The sequence below is a fragment of the Bombyx mandarina genome, chromosome 13 (genome assembly GCF_030267445.1).
Source record: "Bombyx mandarina strain Sakado chromosome 13, ASM3026744v2".
Lineage (NCBI taxonomy): Eukaryota > Metazoa > Arthropoda > Insecta > Lepidoptera > Bombycidae > Bombyx > Bombyx mandarina.
In genome coordinates, this window is record NC_143220.1 from 10075784 (window position 1) to 10095439 (window position 19656).

The 19656-nt window shown below is 35.2% G+C and overlaps 1 protein-coding gene across 11 annotated transcripts in view; it reads right to left on the minus strand.

Moving 5' to 3' along the window:
• Positions 1–15796: 15796 nt before the first annotated feature.
• Positions 15797–19656, minus strand: part of LOC114244042 (uncharacterized) — a 116559-nt gene continuing 112699 nt past the window's right edge. For all 11 annotated transcript variants that reach the window (XM_089732463.1, XM_089732459.1, XM_089732464.1 and 8 more), the window contains one exon: positions 15797–18732. In XM_089732463.1, the coding sequence (XP_089588589.1) occupies positions 18643–18732 (90 nt within the window). In that variant the 3' untranslated portion in view covers positions 15797–18642. The remainder of the gene's footprint in view (positions 18733–19656) is intronic.

The window sequence follows — 19656 nt, forward strand, 5'->3', positions numbered from 1 at the left end:
GGTACGTGGCAAAAAAGACCTCTGGAAACGCACTGTGGATGACCGCAGTGGCTCCAGGTAGTATGGATGAACTCTACTCCGGTGGCGGGCGGTGCGATGGTAAAAACGAGATGCCGATATCATCTCGAATAATTCCTCAGAGCACTCCCCATGGAACATACGGTACAAAATACAGAGGGAACCGACTTCCAAACGGTCCGTGAGATCAATGATACTCATTGATACTCAACATATTCATTCGAAATATCATTTTTATCTTTTATAATTATGTTTATGTACCATATTACAACTAATAAACTCGCTCAGTAATAGTACACCGTCCTACCATACCTACACCGTCACCACGTAGGATTGACATCCTAATAAATACAATTCTAAATGCTAATCTAATTCTAAATTCTAGAGAAATGAATGTGGAACATTTTATGTAGCGGTAGATAGATCCAATTTAAAAAGTACCAAATTATGCCCATTCGTGTATTATTTTTATTATTTAGACCGGTCAACGAGCTTAGGGCCCACCTGGTCCTAAGTGGCTACCAGTGCCAAGACTTGAGGTCTATATCTCAATGTACATTTTTTTTTTAATCTTTAATTATAGATTAACTTCTATTACATGATGTTAGTCCTAGTGTCCTAATCATAAGCAAAAAACGTATTTTAATAGAATAATTGGTACTTGCTTGTAGGATTTGACCACGAGCATAGTTGCTTAGCCCGATACGAGTCACCGTATGTTTTATTCTGTAGACCACCATGACTTTTCGTGTCTTAGTGTGACGGCTACAGTTTAGTCCAGAAGCTGGAGCTCATTAACGACCTGCGCGACCTATAGAAGAAAACTGAACAACAAGCCAAAGAGAAAAGACTGAACAAAGAATAAGAAGTCCACCCTCCCTTCATCATCATACAGCCAGCACATTTAGAACCATTCCAGCAAGCTCATCACCCCTGCCTCGATAGGCAGGGAGTTACAAGCTCGGGCAGAGGGGGTTCCCCAAGGTCCTGGGTCGTCACGTCCCTTTTTTTTTTTTATTACTTAATTAGGTGGACGAACTCACAGCCCACTTGGTGTTAAGTGGTTACTGGAGCCCATAGACATCCAGTAACGGCCACCCCATCCTTCAAACCGAAACGCATTACTGCTTCACGGCAGATACGCAGGGTGGTGATACCTACCCGCGCGGACTCACAAGAGGTCCTACCATCAGCAAAACCCATTACGGGGTTACGACGATCCGACAGATTTTACGTACACTAAGCAACCTTGGATTAAAAAACATCAATTCTAACTGAATATCGAACTCGGACTCCGCCGTACCATGGTCAGTAACCACAAAACTGCATCATTAAAAAATTGCTCAAAATTGACATTATTGTCCTATTCCCTCCTGGCGTCGATAATTTTCAATGCTGAGAGTCGTGGCCTCATGGGGCTTTCTTGGGAAAATACGCATGGTGATTCCCCGCGTTCTTCTACGGCAGTGCTTTTAGAAGAGATTCAGTTCTTCAAGGCCGCTAAAGCCTTATTTGGCCTTATTTGGCTAATTAACCGCCGCCTGACATTCGGTGTTGACTGTTTTACGGTGGAAAGGTTTTAAGGAAGAGCTCCAATTCAACCCTCCTCTTTTCTCAGCCGGGCCTGGAACGGGATTGGCAGAGTTGTCCCATTACAAATATATTAATCCTGTGAACGTCATGTATAAAGATTGTGTTTCAATTTAAAATGTAGAGTGGATATAGTAGAATGAATAATCTGTAAACAATTATTCACAAGTCATAGATATAACTAAAATATCTTTGAAATTGTTTTTTTTAGTTTAACTTTTTTTTTAAATGTAGTTAATGATTGTACGAGCTTACGACTCACCTATTAGTTGATAACTCTAGTCTATGGACATATCAGAGCGATATGATGCGTTGAATGTCAAATAAATATGACTTCCAAACGATTGGCTTCCACGGTCAAGGAATAACATCGTGTAATAAAAATCAAACCCGGATAAGTTATAATTTGCTTAATTATTGATGGTAGGACCTCTTGTGAGTCCGCACGAGTAGGTATTACCACCCTGCCTATTTCTGCCGTGAAGCACAGTAATGCGTTTCGGTTTGAAGGGTGGGGCAGCCGTTGTAACTATGTTGAAACCTTAGAACTCATATCTCAAAGTGGGTGGCGGCATAGATATCTACGGGGTCCAATAAACACTTAACACCAGGTGGGCCATGAACTCGTTCACCCATCTAAGCAATAAAGAAAAAGATCTTATTATATTCGGTAATTTTATTATTATATCCGCCGCTAAGAACATTCGTGAACATGATGCATTGTTACCCAAAGGCTTCGACGCACGCATGACTTGCATTACGCAAGCCGTTCCAATAATTTCTGTGCGTCATTCTATTTATAGCCTCGATTATGCAAGCTGCTTAAGGAAAAAGGAAACTTTCTGTTTATATCTACAATTAAAAGAAAATAATCTTAAAGTAGTATCTCTCTTCTCTCTCACTCTTATTTATATGCTATTTCTGAGTTTTGTTTTGTCAAAGATTTAATAGTTTTGTAATTTTATCGTCAAGTCAAACAACAAATTATATTAAAAATACTGTTTATTCTTGCTTCTTTCACTGTAACAATATTTGGCACGTTATTTGGGATAATATTGAAATATCGACGAATAACGCCTTAGACGTTCGTGACCACGAAAACAGTAAGGATTGGAAGCGTCAGAAATCTATACTAATATTATAAAGAGGAAAGATTTGTTTATTTGTTTGTATTGAATAGGCACCGAAATTACTGAACCGAATAGCAAAATTCTTTCACTCTTTGGAAGTTACATTAATCCCGAGTGACATAGGCTATAATATTTTTTGAAAAAAAAAAAGTTTTTATTGCTTATATGGTTGGACGAGCCACAGCCCACCTGGTGTTAAGTGGTTACTGGAGCCCATAGACATTTACAATGTAAATACACCACCCACCTTGAGATATAAGTTCTAAGGTCTCAAGTATAGTTACAACGACTGCCCTACCCTTCAAACCGAAACGCATTACTGCTTCACGCCAGAAATAGGCAGGGTGGTGGTACCTACCCGCGCGGACTCACAAGAGGTCCTACCACCAGTAAAATAATTAAGGAAAATAATTAAGGATCCTTATTAAAACTCCAATAATGTAACCCAAGGTGTAAAAAAATTACCTAAAATATTCTTTACATCGTGTGCCCTGCGAAAACTATTGATTATAGAATAAAATAATGTACTACGAATTTGTAGAACACATTATTATTTTCAAAAAATGTCGCGACAGCATATGTCTAACTATTATAGTTATGCCGCAATAAGTGTTCTTTTATGTAAAAAAAATAAAACAACGTCAAATCTCGTTGAAATTTTTGTTAAAGACCCGAGCGGAGCCGGAGCGGGCCGCTAGTAATATAATAAGAATGAAAAACGCGAAATCGAACCTGAATAACAGGTGTGACAGTTGTAGGAATTATTATGTAGCAAATTTTTATGTTTTCAAGTATCCAGATTACGAATCTATACTAATACCTATATATAAATCTACAGTGTTTTTTACGGATGTTCCGTTATAACTACTGAACCATGCATCCGATTGACTTGAAACTTGGTATCCATGTAGAAAATACATGTATCTAATCAATAGGCTAATATTTATATAAGTGTTGGACTCCCTAATAATATTGACAATAAATAATAATGTTAATTTTTAATGCCCAGTGAAGCGGGTGAGTACGGCTAGTTTATTAATAAAAGTATTGACGAGTTTTTGTTTTTATGATTACTGCATATCAGTTATATATTTTATATTTTCATCAATAAATTGATAATAGTATTTTTTTTTAATTTACTATTTATTTACTATATATCTACTTGGTCAACGAAGTAGATACACGAAATACCCCTGTTTCACTTGTATGTGGGACAGTAGAGCTAAACAACTTCATTGGAAACAAGATGATTGGCCTGTAAGAATTTTTTTAACGGTCGGTAAAGCAAATGTAATATACTTTGGTACGCAGAGACAACATCATACTTCCACCATTACATATCAAGATAAGAATGATAAAGCAGTATGTCAAAACGTTGGACAAGAAAAGAGATTGTTTTATTTACATTTAATTTTGTAGAAAATTTCCAAAGCTTAGTATGGAAAAGTTGATAGGTGGAATATTTGATAGTCCTTAAATACGGCAATTAATGAAAGATACCGATTTTATCAAAGCTATGACTGTTCCGGAAAGTGAAGCTTGGAAAATTTTTGTTTTGATAGTCAGAAATTTCCGCCTACCAAATTCTAATATAAAGCGCCAAATTATGCTGATAAGCTTTCAGACTCTAGGAACAAATATGAGTATCAAGTTATACTATATCCGCAATCATCTGGATAAATTTCCGGATAATTTAGAAAACCATAGTGAAGAACAGGAAGAACGGTTCCACCAGGATCTAAAAGTGATAGAAGAAAGGTCGTGGGATCGTCACATGATGGATAGAGTTGTGAGTGAGATAGAGTTTGTCCACAGGAAAATTAAAAAAGAAAAACTCATAAAAGGCGTTATAATGTAACATAGTATGTTTTCGGCCTATTTCTCTATGTTTACTTCTGTGTATCTTATTTTTTAAAACAAAACTGACATTATAAATATATTTGTTATTCTGTTTCATGTTTTGCGATTTTTGTAATGTTAAATGAAAATAAAGATTTTAAAATAAACGAGAGAAAATATTACAAAATCATTGATAGTTTCATGAATTGTGAGCATAAATATGTATAACCAAAATAGATTTCTAGGGCACCAAACCCACCGTAGACTTATATCTACGATTTGCTAAATATCAAATTAGAAAAGAAATGATAAGAATAGAAAAGATACATACATATATAAATACACATATATGCGCACAGGAACTAGGAACACAAAACATGACGATACAATGCAAAATCACAGTTTGCTTAGAGCCGTGCTCTAAGTGTGAGAATAATATTTACAATTGATAGGGATGTCGAACAGATTAAATACTTATTCATAATGTTAATTAAAAGCATACAAATCTAAACACAACAATACACACATACACAACAAATATTGTATTATTTTATTACAAATATAAGTTGTTAATTTCGGAGAATATTGCGTAAACAAAAGTTAAATGTTAATAAATAAGTTTAATGTGATAATTGCTTGACTGGTTCAATAAAAATAGGAACAGACATATCGACAATAGATAGCGGACCAAAATTTAAAACGATTTAGCGGTGCATTTATTTGTATTCTCATATTTTAAAGATAAATAGACATATTCTTCACCTTCTTAATGGTTTTACTCTATCATACAAATATAACTATTTAGAAAACAACCATACAAAGACAAAAAAGTTTTGTTTTGCTTGTCTCTTTGTCAACAGTCTTTTGTTTTATAAATTAAATAAGTTGGCAACAGATTTTTATATGACCCGTTTAGATTTTAATTCAATTTTTATTTTTTCAATAAAACTAAAAAAGTCTCTCACACAAACAAAAGTTAGCCTTGAGATGTATACTAGTATATGCTCGTTCAAATAATTTCACACTGCTCTTCTTCACTAGACTCCTAACTATTTCTAATTTGGTTCTATCCATCTGTACGTATGTCAGAACCATTTACACGTAAGCTTGGTACTACACTATAGCTAGTTTGGTTGTTAGGTGTATGACACTAAAATCTTATTTTCGGTTTGAAATAAGACGAATTTCAGATTATGATAAAAAAATTAAAAAGATTCAACGCGCGGTTTCCCGTCTTAAATCAATTAATCATTAATAAGTATTTATGTCTAAAAAATATAACATTCGAAATTCAGATACAGCATTCGTGAGTGGCTAGTCTAGAAACTCTTTTTTAGACTGAATACTACTATGATAATTTTACATTAATATTCAATGTTCCTTACCCACTACAATTACCTTTCTTTTTTTTTTTTTCGGGTAGAGGGCCGAACCTCCTACGAGGTCCCCGCGCAAAAGGGGCGCGTGGGGTATGTGAGACTCAACGGTCTGCATGATGTTGTGAGCAGACCGCGGGCCCAAGGATTTTAGGACCCACCCACTAAACGACTCCCCTGCACTCTTACACCCGACGTCCGATCCCCTCCGAGGTCAGAACCCGGATGAGGTAGGGGGGCTACCGCGGTCAACACTACAACCAGACGGCGCGGCTCACCCCAAGGACGCCCAGCCGACGGAGCCTTCGAGGCGAATCGAAGGCTCTGAAACGTCGGTCGTCTCGGTACGGCAGCCTGTCGGGCCGCCCAGACGGTGCCGCTGGTGTCCCGGAATACCCCGCTGGACCAGAACCAGCCTGCCGGGTCGAGACGCGATACACCGTCGACCGGTCGCTCTATTCACTCCACGGCAGCGCGCTAGAGTGACCCACTACAATTACCTGCATTATTTCTTTTTTTTCATATCTATACGCTTTTAACATAAGGGGCTATTCCAGCTATACTGTGTCTGGTAGATGAGCTCACGGGGCTCAACCTGAGAGTTTGGTAACACTGGCCCTAGCAAGAGCAGTGCTTCGCAGAATCTACCACCGGATCGGAATCGTGCCCCGCTGAGAAGATCCAGCGAGAAACGCGATGAATTGTGTCTATGGGCTAGTTTGCTCGTCGAACTTTTCGTCATAATCGACGAGTTCGACAAGGGCGAGTCGGGGGCTTGAAAAGTCTAAAAGCACCGAGACCGGATCCGGGGGATCCAATAAGAAATATTTCAAGCAACGATGGCGTTACGGTGCCCTCTCATCCGAGTCGGATATGACAATTATCTGTAGTCGCGTGAGCTTTAGTTAAGTTCTACTACAAAATATCCATCTGTCACGGCTAAAGGAATGAGTTAGTCGTGATACAAAAGAATCCCCGGTAACCGTACTCGTCGAACTCGTCAAAGAGGTCAACGTGCAACCTAACCCATGGCATCAGCCCGCTGAGTTTCTCGCCGGATCTTCTCAGCGAGTCGCGATTCCGATCCGGTAATAGATTTCTTTGCGAAGCAATTGCTCTTTAGTTGTTAAGGAGGCGCTCGGGCAGCTGTTAGCAAATCCCACCCCTCCTAGCTGAGCCTTTGCTCGCCCACCTGTCCTGAAACTGGAAAGGCCTCCGGGCCACCAGTAATATTTCAATCATAAAAAAGACACAAAAGAGCTTATGACTTCATACATCATTATCTCTCGGTCCGGTGACCAGTTAGTTCGCCTTGTAATCATTAAGCAAATTTTCGGAAAAAACATCGAAAACATAAAATTCATAGAACGAAATCGACGGAACTAATTCGTTACCGAGAATTTAGTGTGACCCTAACGTCAGATCTTAGATCGATTGGATTGTATTGCGCTGTGGTTGTTCGAATTATACGTGTAAGGAAAAGGTAAAGTAATAAAATAATTTATGAAAAAAAAAGGTTGTCATATTAATTATACGTGAGTTGTAATTATACTTGAGACCTTAGAACTTATATCTCAAGGTGGGTGGCGCATTTACGTTGTGGATGTCTATGGGCTCCAGTAACCACTTAACACCAGGTGGGCTGTGAGCTCGTCCACCCATCTAAGAAAAAAAAAAAAAAAAAACAACTTAACAAAAAAAAAATATTATTAGGGGCTCTAGCCACACGCTAAGCCCTCGAAAGCAACAAAAAAAATCACTTAAGTATGTTTATTGTTGTTGATTCTGAATGTTGCAGTTGATTCTGGATTCCGGTACAGTTAATACAAGACTGATCATATTATAACGAGAACACAACCACTTTTCGATGGTGAATGGTCAAAGTCTCCATGTTCACATTTCAATCCCGTTAATCGAGCTTCGGTCCAGATATGATACAGTATGAATAAGAAATGTGTGCTTTTTTGCCACTTTAAGTGGAATCAATTATTATTTTTACGAGCTCACAGCCCACTCGGTATTAAGTGGTTACTGGAGCCCATAGACATCTATAACGTAAATACCGCCACCCACCTTGAGATATGAGTTCTAAGGTCTCAGTATAGTTACAACGGCTGCCCCACCCTTCAAACCGAAACGAATTACTGCTTCACGGCAGAAATAGGCAAGGTGTTGATACCTACCCGTGCGGACTCACAAGAGGTTCTACCACCAGTAATTACGCAAATTATAATTTTGCGGGTTTGATTTTTATTACACGATGTTATTCCTTCACCGTAGAAGTCAATCCCGAATATTTGTTAAGTACATATTTAATTAGAAAAATTGGTACGCGCCTGCGGGATTCGAACATCGTTGCATCGTTTGATACGAATGCACTGGACGTCTTATGCTTTAGGCCACGACGACTTCACTAAAGACTTCACTGAAGACTAGCTTCATTGCACCCAAATGCCTCCTTGTTAACCATCCTCGAATTCCCAACGTATTTTTTTAAGTGTGCATTTCTTTAGCTACATTGAACATAACAAAACATAGCTTTGATGCTGATGGCGCCATGATTACTGCGATACTGTGGATTTCGCGACACTAATTTTTTTTACGAAATTAGGTACTTTCGCATATATCGAAACTACTCTCGTGAAACTGAGTTCAACATGCATGACACTAATTTCGTAATGTAAATTCCGCATTAGACCACTGTAGTGGACTGCATGATTAGGATGGGCAAAGAACTTGATAAATAAACTCGCGAGGATTGCACGTATAAAATTTATATATTTTTAAAATTTTATAAATCGCGTACAATAGCACGGAAAAAAGAGAATGACAAAACTGAGACATTTCAAAATTCAAATTCAAATGTAATGTCAAAAACCACAACGACAACAATAAAAAAGGTTTTATACCATTTTGTTAGGTTTCCAACAGCCACGACGACTTCTAAGCTAAATGCACTATCCTCCATGTGTTTCGATCAAACCACCATAAATGCTAATTAAATACATTAGATTCATTAATATTGGATTACATTATCGAAAAACCCCAACAGCGAACAGCATCCGTAATTGAATCCTTGTTGACAAAAAATTCTAAGTCTCCTAGGAAAAGCCCGTTATGAATAATTTATCTAAAACTTATGATAAAATAGCTTTTGCGTGCGGTTTCATTCTCGTTAATTTAGACTTTGTTGATGAACTCAAGCGCAGAACCGACTTTATTTTAGAACCCTAATATATTCCTTTGAAGGATTCATTTGGCTCTAACGCATTCACATTCTGAGCATCGGACATACGCGAGCATGTTGCATTTAGTTAGGTGTGGGAAAAGCATGATTTTTCATAATATGTAACGTGTGGCATTTTTTCAAGATATTAGACTCTCTTCCAAGCTACGAAAGGTCCTTTTTCCCTTGTCAGTACTGCGAGCATTACGTTACAATTTTTTTTGACATCTAATTTGCAACTACGTCTTGTTTGGTTTAGTTTCGCATTTTTTGTTGCTATTATACGTACTTTACAATATTAAAATAGTTTTATATTATGAACTAGCTGACCCGGCAAACTTCGTAGTGCCTCAATCGATAAACAAAGGACCTAAACTTTATTTAATTGCGAGAATTTTCATATTTATCTACCTTTTAAACCTTCTCTGGACTTCGAAAAATAATTCAAGACCAAAATTAGCCAAATCGGTCCAGCCGTTCTCGACTTTTAGCGAGACTTCTTCCTAATCGTACACTCTTGACAGAGTGGTCGTGGTCATGGATCAGTCGGATCCTGCGATACCGATGCTCTCGCGATGCGACGCCATGTGGCACGATGTTTCGCAGAGTGAGAGCAAACATTTATGTTGGAGTGAGTAACAGATTTTAAGAGGTCGGTCCATCGTGTTGGAGGTCGTCCGCGAGATCTTTTGCCCTCGACTTTCCCTTGGACCATCAACCGTTCAATGGAGTCCTTATTACGAGTGATGTGCCCGAAGAACTTGAGGATTCGTAATTGGACTGTTGACGATAGTCTCTCCTTGATGTTGAGCTCTTTCAGGATCGAAATGTTGGTACGGTGCGCGGTCCACGGAATTCTGAGGAGACGTCGAGCGAGCGTCGAGTTTAGCGAGACTAACGAACAGCAATTCATTTTTATATATATAGATACGACTCAAGAAAAGTGAAGAAAATATTAGACCATTCAATAGTTATGCTTATTACGTGGAAATACAACAAACAAACTTACTTTTGAATTTAAATTATTAGTGTGGATTAAGCTGAGGTACATGCAATCGATTACGTCACATAAACAGTGGAAAATGAACTTGTGTGATTGTAATTTATAGGCTTGCGTTTTATTGAATGATTTATTTGAAATGTTAATACCAACACAGATTTACAGGCTTCTAGCGTGAATGGGCATAACAAATTTGTTTATCGTAGCCTGCAGACATCAGTGTGCTTAACGTGAGTTCTTTAACGTTCTCGATAGCGTAAAAGTTAACTCAAATTTGTATGAAGTTGGAACAGCGCCCCTAGCGGCAATCGTACGGAAATGTTCCAACTCCATACAAATTTGAGTTAACTTTACTCACACTAAGCACACAGATAATTAACGCCATTACCGCCTGGGAGGCACTAGGGGCTGGTCTGATTAATAATACAGCTGATGCTACTACACGAGTGCTCCATGATAGATAGGATATGGAGTTACAATCCCAACTTTGCATGATTTTAATTCGTCTTAACATCAATAAGTTATTGACATATTTTATTTATCACTTGTAAAATATACTAATGCATTTTGGGATTTTTTCGTAAAACGATTTAGATCCGATTTGTAGTAGTTATATTTTTTATTGATTTATTTTATTACCATTTTGTAAATCTTAATCGATAATTTAATTTATTTTTCTACACTATCTACTTACCCTTGTGTTGTGATAATAGGGGATCTTTTTTGATTTTTATTTATCTAGCTTTAATATACTGTGTGGTTGTACTGATATTTTTCCAAATAAATAAATAAGCTTACGGGTGAATTAGGAGTGAGTGCCATGAATATTTTGGTAGGAAAAAATTAAGTGTCGAAACAATACTTTTTGAATGCTTTTCGGGTTATAAATTGCACCAGTTGTATAGATTGAATATGAATTGCAAACGAAAACAAGCAAGTTAATTTGGCGTCAAACAATAAAAAAATATAACTTGTTTTGTGGCATCGAGAGCCGGACAACTTTTATATTAATTTATATTAAAATTTTCTGGTTTTTAAAACAAGAATAAGATACGAAATCACATCTAATATTATTTTTTTGCATCAGCTCAACACGTCTCTGGTCACGTACAGCTTTCAATTGCCAAAGACAATATCAGGTATGACAGTGAAGTTCGTATGCTCACGGGTACTCATAGTTGACATCCGCTAACTTTGTACAAACTCTGTCGACATTGTTGCACTAAAGCGGACTCATGTCTCAATATTGGTTATTCTATAACTGCTAAGTTTGAATACTCCTATACTCAACTATATACCTTCTTTTATAAGTGTTTGAGTTGACAAACAGCCCATCTAGAGCTAAGTGGTTATCAGGCACAGATGCTACAACACGAAGGTCGCAGCTTAGCTAGTAATGTTAGGGTTAGGTCTTAATTATATGGTTTATATAAAGGCTTTCCCACTCTTCGAACTGTGTGACTGCTTCGCAACAGAAAGAGTGTATTGCACCGCGCATGATTTCGTTACACGCTAAAGAACTCTGATCGGATTTCTGAGAGGTACCAGGTAGCTTTAAAAATATTAAGCTTGCACGCGGAATAGAATAACCATTCTGCTTACCGCGAAGCAATTATGTGCTTAGTGGTCACAATTAAACAGTATAAGAAATCTTGATGGGGGCTGCTACATACAATAATACTTTCGGAATCTTGGGCTCTAGTAACATAAATGTTTAAAAAAATATAAAAAAACCTACTCGTGTCATGAAACCCAAACCCCGATTTTGAGGTCACTAAATCCAAGTCACTTGACATAACCATCAAATTATCTGGAACAATCGAATATAAACTATTTAAAATAGCAGCGGAAATTTCAGAAATGCAACCCGAAAATTCATTTAATTCTGATTCGCTTGACTCGGCTATTTGAGCCAAAAAAACCTTAACGTAATTTAAATCGTAATCAAATTAATTCAAATAATAATTTACAACACACGCTTCCTTTATTGCAAATTAGATACGATTTACTACAATCAAGACTGGTTTGCAATTTCAAATTATATCAACAATAAATGAAAAAAATGAGAAATACCGACAGTGCGTCAAATATGTTTATGCATCAAAGCACCACAACTTCATTATCCAACGCATTGTATCAAAAGCTCTCGAAAAGCTGCCACTGGAAGCCACGTTGATTTAATTAATTAAATACCTTACAATTTACAGTCCACAAATTTTTATTTCAAACAAGAAGTTCAATTATTTCTACCAGAGATCGAGTACCAAATTTCATTGTTATTTCGGGTTAGAAAAATCATCTTCTACACATCTCTTTATTTTGAGGACTTCTTCCAATACCCACTAATATGCACAGTTATATTGTACAAGTATATATGTAAAAGGAATGTAAGAAAACTTAAAATCGACAGATTTCTCTTAATAGTTTTCCTAAACAGAAATAGTACTCCACAAAAAACTGTTTGTCTCAGCCAATATCAAGTATTGTCGCACAGCCAAGGTCGAAACATAAAAACAGATAATTTGAACAGTAAGAACGCAGGTGTTATAGAAGTTTTGAATATTTAATCAATACCGGTTATATTAGTTTCTTACAACCTAATGAATACAGTTTGAAATGTTAAGATTGTTGGAGCTTATAGTATGAGTGAAACTTATATGTGACTTTCAAAGCATTTTATTCATTTATTTATTTTCTTAGATGCATGATCGGAGTCACTGCCCGTTTTAAGTGATTACCGTAGCCTATAGATACTACCACGTGAATGCCGCCATCCAACTTGAGGCTTGAGGTCTATATCGCAACTTATATATGGTATATAGGCAAATTTTAATGTTTGCGCGTTTGATTTTATTACACGATTTTATAAAATCCCTTTGTAGCGAAAGTCGCTCGTGAATATGAATTAAGTACATATTTGTAACTATAATCTGGAAGCTAAATTATCCTATATTCTGAAACTACAGCCAATCTTGGCGTTGTCGCAAATACAGGGCCGGATTTAAACTTAATGCCGCTCCTGGGCACCGGAACAATATCCGCCCCAATACTGGAATTTAACCTAAGCTTATAGTTTATATATTTTATTTTTCAAAATTAAAATAACTGATTTATTGCGGAAACTTTATCATATGTCATATAATCCAAAAACATATATTATTTTTAACAATTATAAATTTTGACTATGGGTCGCTCATAATTATATTACATAAAAAAAACTAATTAAATTTCTTTAATTACAGAAAATAAAAATAAATCGATTATTATTTTAAATATCCAAGGAAATAAATTGATTAAATCGTTTTGATTATTAAATTTTACCAAAAGTGCTCACCACAAGCGTCGTTTGAAGAAGGACATGTCATAGTACTCGGGAAGGACCGTAGAGGGGAGCTCATTCCAAAAAATAATGTCAAGGCTCCAAATTTTCCTCATTACCAATTGATACTCTACAGTTGCTATTATTATTATTTTTATTTTTATTGCCTAGATGTGTGGACGATTTCACAGCCCACCCGGTATTAAGTGGTTACTGGAACCCATAGACATCTACAACGTAAATGCGCCACACCTTGAGATATAAGTTCTAAGGTCTCAGTATAGTTACAACGGCTGCCCCGTCTTTCAAACCGAAACGCATTACTGCTTCACGGCAGAAATAGGCGGGGCGGTGGTACCTACCCGTGCGGACCCACAAGAAGTCCTACCACCAGTAAAGTATTAAACCTAGTATTAAGAAATTTACTAAGGAATTTTGTTTTTTTTATTGCTTAAATGGGTGAACTAACTCACAGCCTACTTGGTGTTAAGTGGATACTGGAGCCCGTAGATATCTACAATGTAAATGCCGCCACCCACCTTGAGATATGAGTTCTAATGTTTCAATATAGTTATAACGGCTGCCCCATCCTTCAAACCGAAACGAATTACTGCTTAACAGCAGAAATAGGCAAGGTGTAGGCAACCTACCCGTGCGGATTCACAAGAGGTCCTACCATCAGTAATTACGCAAACTATAATTTTGCGGGTTTGATTTTATTACACGATGTTTTTCCTTCACCGTGGAAGTCAATCGTGAACATTTATTACGTATTTCATTAGAAAAATTGGTACCCGCCTGCGGGATTCGAACATCGGTGCATCGCTCGATACGAATGCACCGGATGTCTTATCCTTTAGGCCACGACGACTTAAGACTAAGACATAGAATTAAGATTAAGACATGAAATTTATTTTCATTGAAAGATCATTTATTTCAAAGCAAAATGAAACCCGAAAATCATTACACAAATAATTTATTACAGTTGGTACCATATATTTCCCTTTTATTACAGACATATAAAAATATCATATATCCTTATAGCAAGCTAAATTATTCGTTATTATGCTCATAATTACAGATATAAACAGGCTAATTTAAATAAAATATTATGTACAATTTACAAAAAAAGCATTTATTAAGCCGAGTTATTAAGTTATTCAAGTCTAAAACTTATTTTAAAATTTAAAAATGAAATTTTCAAAAGCATAAGTTTTAAAATGTCGGAATAAAAACCTTTTATATTTCTTTTTGATTTTTTAACTGAAAATTAGTTAAGATATTTATTAAGCTAAATGCTCGGAATTAAATAAAAATAACAATTTGTTTTCCCTCTGATGTGTCCCCCGTCGGACGGATTCCTTTTGTTTCTTTTAGTTTATTTTATACAAATGATTAGGCCTTTTATTTATCGATTGAGGCATTACGAAGTCTGCCGGGTCAGCTAGTCAATAATAAAACTTTGTTCGACGGCGCCAAACAACCTTAAAAAATTCAATAGTAATCCTGCGTTCCGATATGGACAGTCGCATATAATAAATCTTAGGCTTCGAGTTCATGCCTTAAGATGAGTAGAGTCATGAGAGAGAATGTAGAGCAAAAGATAAATAGTTCAGAAATTGCTTAAAACACAGTTCGGAAATTTTGTTGGTCTTGCACTATTTAAACTATTTTTGTGTTGATACCATCATACTATCTTTCTTGTATTGCCGATAAATCACTTCAGAAGTAAAAGTACTAATATATACTCATACATCACTACCCGGCTTAGACTTTGCAATAATTTAAATTAAATCGTAATACTAGCAAACGAATTTTTAATTTTTAATCTACCGCTGTCAAAGAAAGACTATGAGAATTTGGCCCGCCCGATAGTAAGTCGGTATCGCAAACCACGGACGTAAAAAACAATAAATCTCTTTTGTTAACTGTTTGAAATAAATAAAAAAAACCTACAAAATTACGTTTCATTTTGAAATAAAAAAATTAAAAACTAATACACTTAATTATCAACTATGATTTTATCAAAATCAAAATAACCATTCATTTAACCAATTTAATTTCTATTCAATTAAATCCATGAATTTATCATTAACGAAACTGTTTTAATTAAAATATATTATATAATAATTATTTTTTGCAATCTCAAAGGAATTAAGGACTTCTTTACATTTGTGTACAAAAGCTATTAGCATTATTTGTCAAATAATATCACTTTAAATAAATAAACTAGCATAAAATACATCTAAATATATACGGACCATTAATTTCACTGAAAGTTAAAATAAAACACTTGAGTCATTTTAAAGGTTTGTTTCAATTTTTTATTTAACTTTCGTTTTAAACTCTTCGGGTTTTGTTACGATCATGAATGTTTCGCGGAGCAGATCCTGAATTGATTCGCTTTTTTACAAAACAATAACAGCAAATAAATAAATAAAAGCAGAGTTCTCTCGAAGCAAGCGAGCACGTGCGAAATGGCACATGTATTTAGACTTAAGATTATAGGCGTAACTTAAACTAACAGGGTGTGTCCGCCAGGCAAGCGACAGTAGGTGACGTCACTGTGTATTAAACACAGCTGTTTGTACTGTTTATTGCCTTGTACAACATTACATTCAAAGTCGACTTATTGATAAAAACTGCTTTCAGACTACGCTATAATATAATAGCATATAGTATATAGCTCATAGCACAACAATATCGCGCGCCATACATTGTTATGGACACGTTCATACTGTACTGTACTATATATTATTGGCTAAGCTGCTATACTAAATGGTTCTATAGTATAGCGTAGTCTGAAAGCAGCTTAGCTTTTTTTCTTATACACTATTTATCTACACTAGAGGCATAAAAGTCGGACATCTGTGATTTCAACTATTCAAATATAATTAGAAAAATATAAATTATTGTTTGTGTGTTTGTTTGTCAGCAAGCATTCCTAAAGTCCAAAGTGATTGTGATGAATTATAATACGACTCGGTAGCGGTAGCAGATATCAGGTCGTGAAATTATATTTAACTAGACTCCTGCTCCGCTCGGGTCTTTAACAAAAATTTCAACAATATTTGTCGTTATTTTATTTTTTTAAATAAAAGAATACTTATTATAATAATAAGACATATGCTGTAGCGACACTTTTTGTAATTAATAATGTGTTCTACAAAGTCGTAGAACATTATTTTATTCTATCATCAATAGTTTTCGAAGGCACGCGATGTAAAAAATATTTTAGGTAATATTTTTACACCTGGGGTTACATTATTGGAGTTTTAGTGAGGGTCCCTAATTTTTTTCCAAAAAGATTATAGATAGCCTTATGTCACCCGGGAATAGTGTAGCTTCCAAACAGTGAAATAATTTTTCAAATCGGTTCAGTAGTTTCGGAGCCTATTCAATACAAACAAACAAATCCTTCCTCTTTATAATATTAGTATAGATTAGAATTGTTGTTGTCACTTCCGGTAAAGTCATAGTGCCGTGCAGTAACGACAGATGGCGCGCGAATAATCTCAAGATATCGACGGTTTTCAGAAAAGCAGCGATAGTCACAGTGGAGAGTGACCGGGTCTTACTGTGTATATATATCTATATAATAACATTTAACCGGGTAATTTTTGAATAAGGTTTCTTTCAGTGACAGATCTAACAATTCGCACAAACTACACACGAATGTAAATATACACATGGTTTTTATTTTAAACAGATCCATACCTATGCCTCTATTGTAGGAGTTCATTTAGAAAAGTCAAATAACTTTAAAATATTTGTATTTGTATAACATATTATATTGATTATTAACGAAAATAATTGAATTTACGAATGAAAAACTTCTGAAATTCTTTTTCAGTCACATGACGGATTTTACAGCCTTTTTTCCCTTTCCGCCTTTTTTCCTAATTTTTGTGATATATATGAGGGGTGAACGAGTTTATAGCTCTCAAATGCTAAACGGTTACCTCAGCCCATAGACAGCAGCAATGGTGCTGCCCAATTCAAGAACGACTCGTAAAATTAGCATCCTAGTTGCATTAATACAATAAATCACGTAATAAAATTAATACAAGAAATAAAAGCTTAGCTTTAAGCCTGAAAATTTCAAGACAACAGATTTGTTAACGAAAATTTACATTATTAAATATCTTACATAAACAGACAGTTGAAGGAAGTTCTATTCTATTCCAAATTTTATTATGTTATAAGAAAATTAAATTAGGAATAAACTAAGCGTAAATTAACTGACATGTAAACCCATTATCGTTTGCCATTCAAAAAGAAAACTCTAGGCTTTGATCAACGTTCTCTTGAAGATTACAAGAAGAAAAGATCAAGAACTTGCTTTTTTTAAGACAAATCTAATATTTTTACATTATTAAAACTAATATTAAATATTAAAAGCTAATTGAAGCGCTAAAATCACATCCTGTCTCCCACTACGGTATATTTAGTCGGAAATGTACAGAAAAAAATTTAATACCAGATTAAAAAATTTAAAAAGTATCTGATATAATCTGTCACCAAATTTACATTCTGATGTGACTAACAAAGTGATGCGACTGTTTTATTATCTTTAGTTAGCTTTATTACGAATTGCTCATAGTTTATACTTTAAACACCAAAAATATTTCGTTGTCGTCATGAAGAAGAAGAGTATTTAATATATTTCGGCAGTTAAATCAGTACATCAGGCATAAACTAAGAGGAATTCATTACACGGTACAACATAATCTAACCTAATCCGACTATATACATTTTGAGCACTTGCAACACATAGTGCGTACTATGACACTTTCGGAAAAGCTTAAAGTCCAATGACTACATTAACTCCACCGAACATTTGTGAATTGATTAACGAAATTTTGGAGGCGGTATTTTCATATGTATAACAGGTGGCTTCGAGACTACGCGTCATGGTTGGCGAGGTGCAGGCTTTTAAACAAGCGTCACAGTTTGTGCCATTCGCAATATTTCACGATTAATCCTAAATGTGAACAAAAAAAAACTTTTACATACGAACCGTACTTTAGTAACAATAAAAATGATACAGAAGATTAGGCATTTCAAAGCAAATTCTAATATTTTTATCAATGATAATACCACATCCAAAATTTTATTACTCAATCACGTATTTATTGTTCACTTTATCCGGAGCCCCCAGAGCCATTCGTGTATACATCCGAGGCCACTTTTGTACCGGCCCGGATTACATTTTGCACTGTTTGGGCAGCCCCCTGGAATTAGCAAAAAAATAATATAATTAATGTATGTATTATCAATAGTAAGTACCTTTTATGTTCCGCAAAGTCGGTGAACACTGCACGGTCTCGTGTGTCGTTTAAAATAGAAACTGTCTCAATGAACATTGACGTACAAAAATATCTGATACATTTAACTTCTAAAATAGAGAAAAGTGAGGATAAAGATAAATTTGGAAAGGCGTAACAAGATAGGCTATTCTTGAAACACATACAAAATTGACTCCAATTTTATTTGGTTTCCAACTGGAATTTTCAATATGAGTTGGTTAAAATAAATTACGTTCAATCCAAAAAAGTAATTAGGCAACTAAATTTATGGTTTTCTTGTAATAAAATGACCGTCAAAAATTGAACAACGCCGTAACTTAAATCCATTTGTTAGAAGTCGAACAGAATTGTTAACTTTAATAATAATAATAATAATAATATATTATTATTTTTAGTTTTTGTTAAAGAACAACGCCCCGTCAGTTAATAAAATTCTGTTAAATTATTAATAATTATTAAACCGATAAAAGACACGTTTAGTTAATTAAGGTTGATCGATGGTGGAGAATTTTAGGTTTACTTGCCAATCTCCTGAAAACTCAAATTTATTTATACATAGTAACAGAACAAATAATCAAAATAAAGATAATTTACACTCAAAAAGGAAAACATTGATAAAGAAAATTTTATTATTCTAAAACATAATAATAACAATAATAATTCTTTTGACAACTAAAAACACAATACATAATAATATTATGTACACTGTATTTTTTATCAGTTATGACATACATATAATAGTTTATATAGAAATACAGATAGGCAATTCTAAAATATAGTAAATTACAATTGTGGCCATTGAGTATAATAGCCGAGATAAGCCTTTTGTGCTGCGGAACAATTAAATCC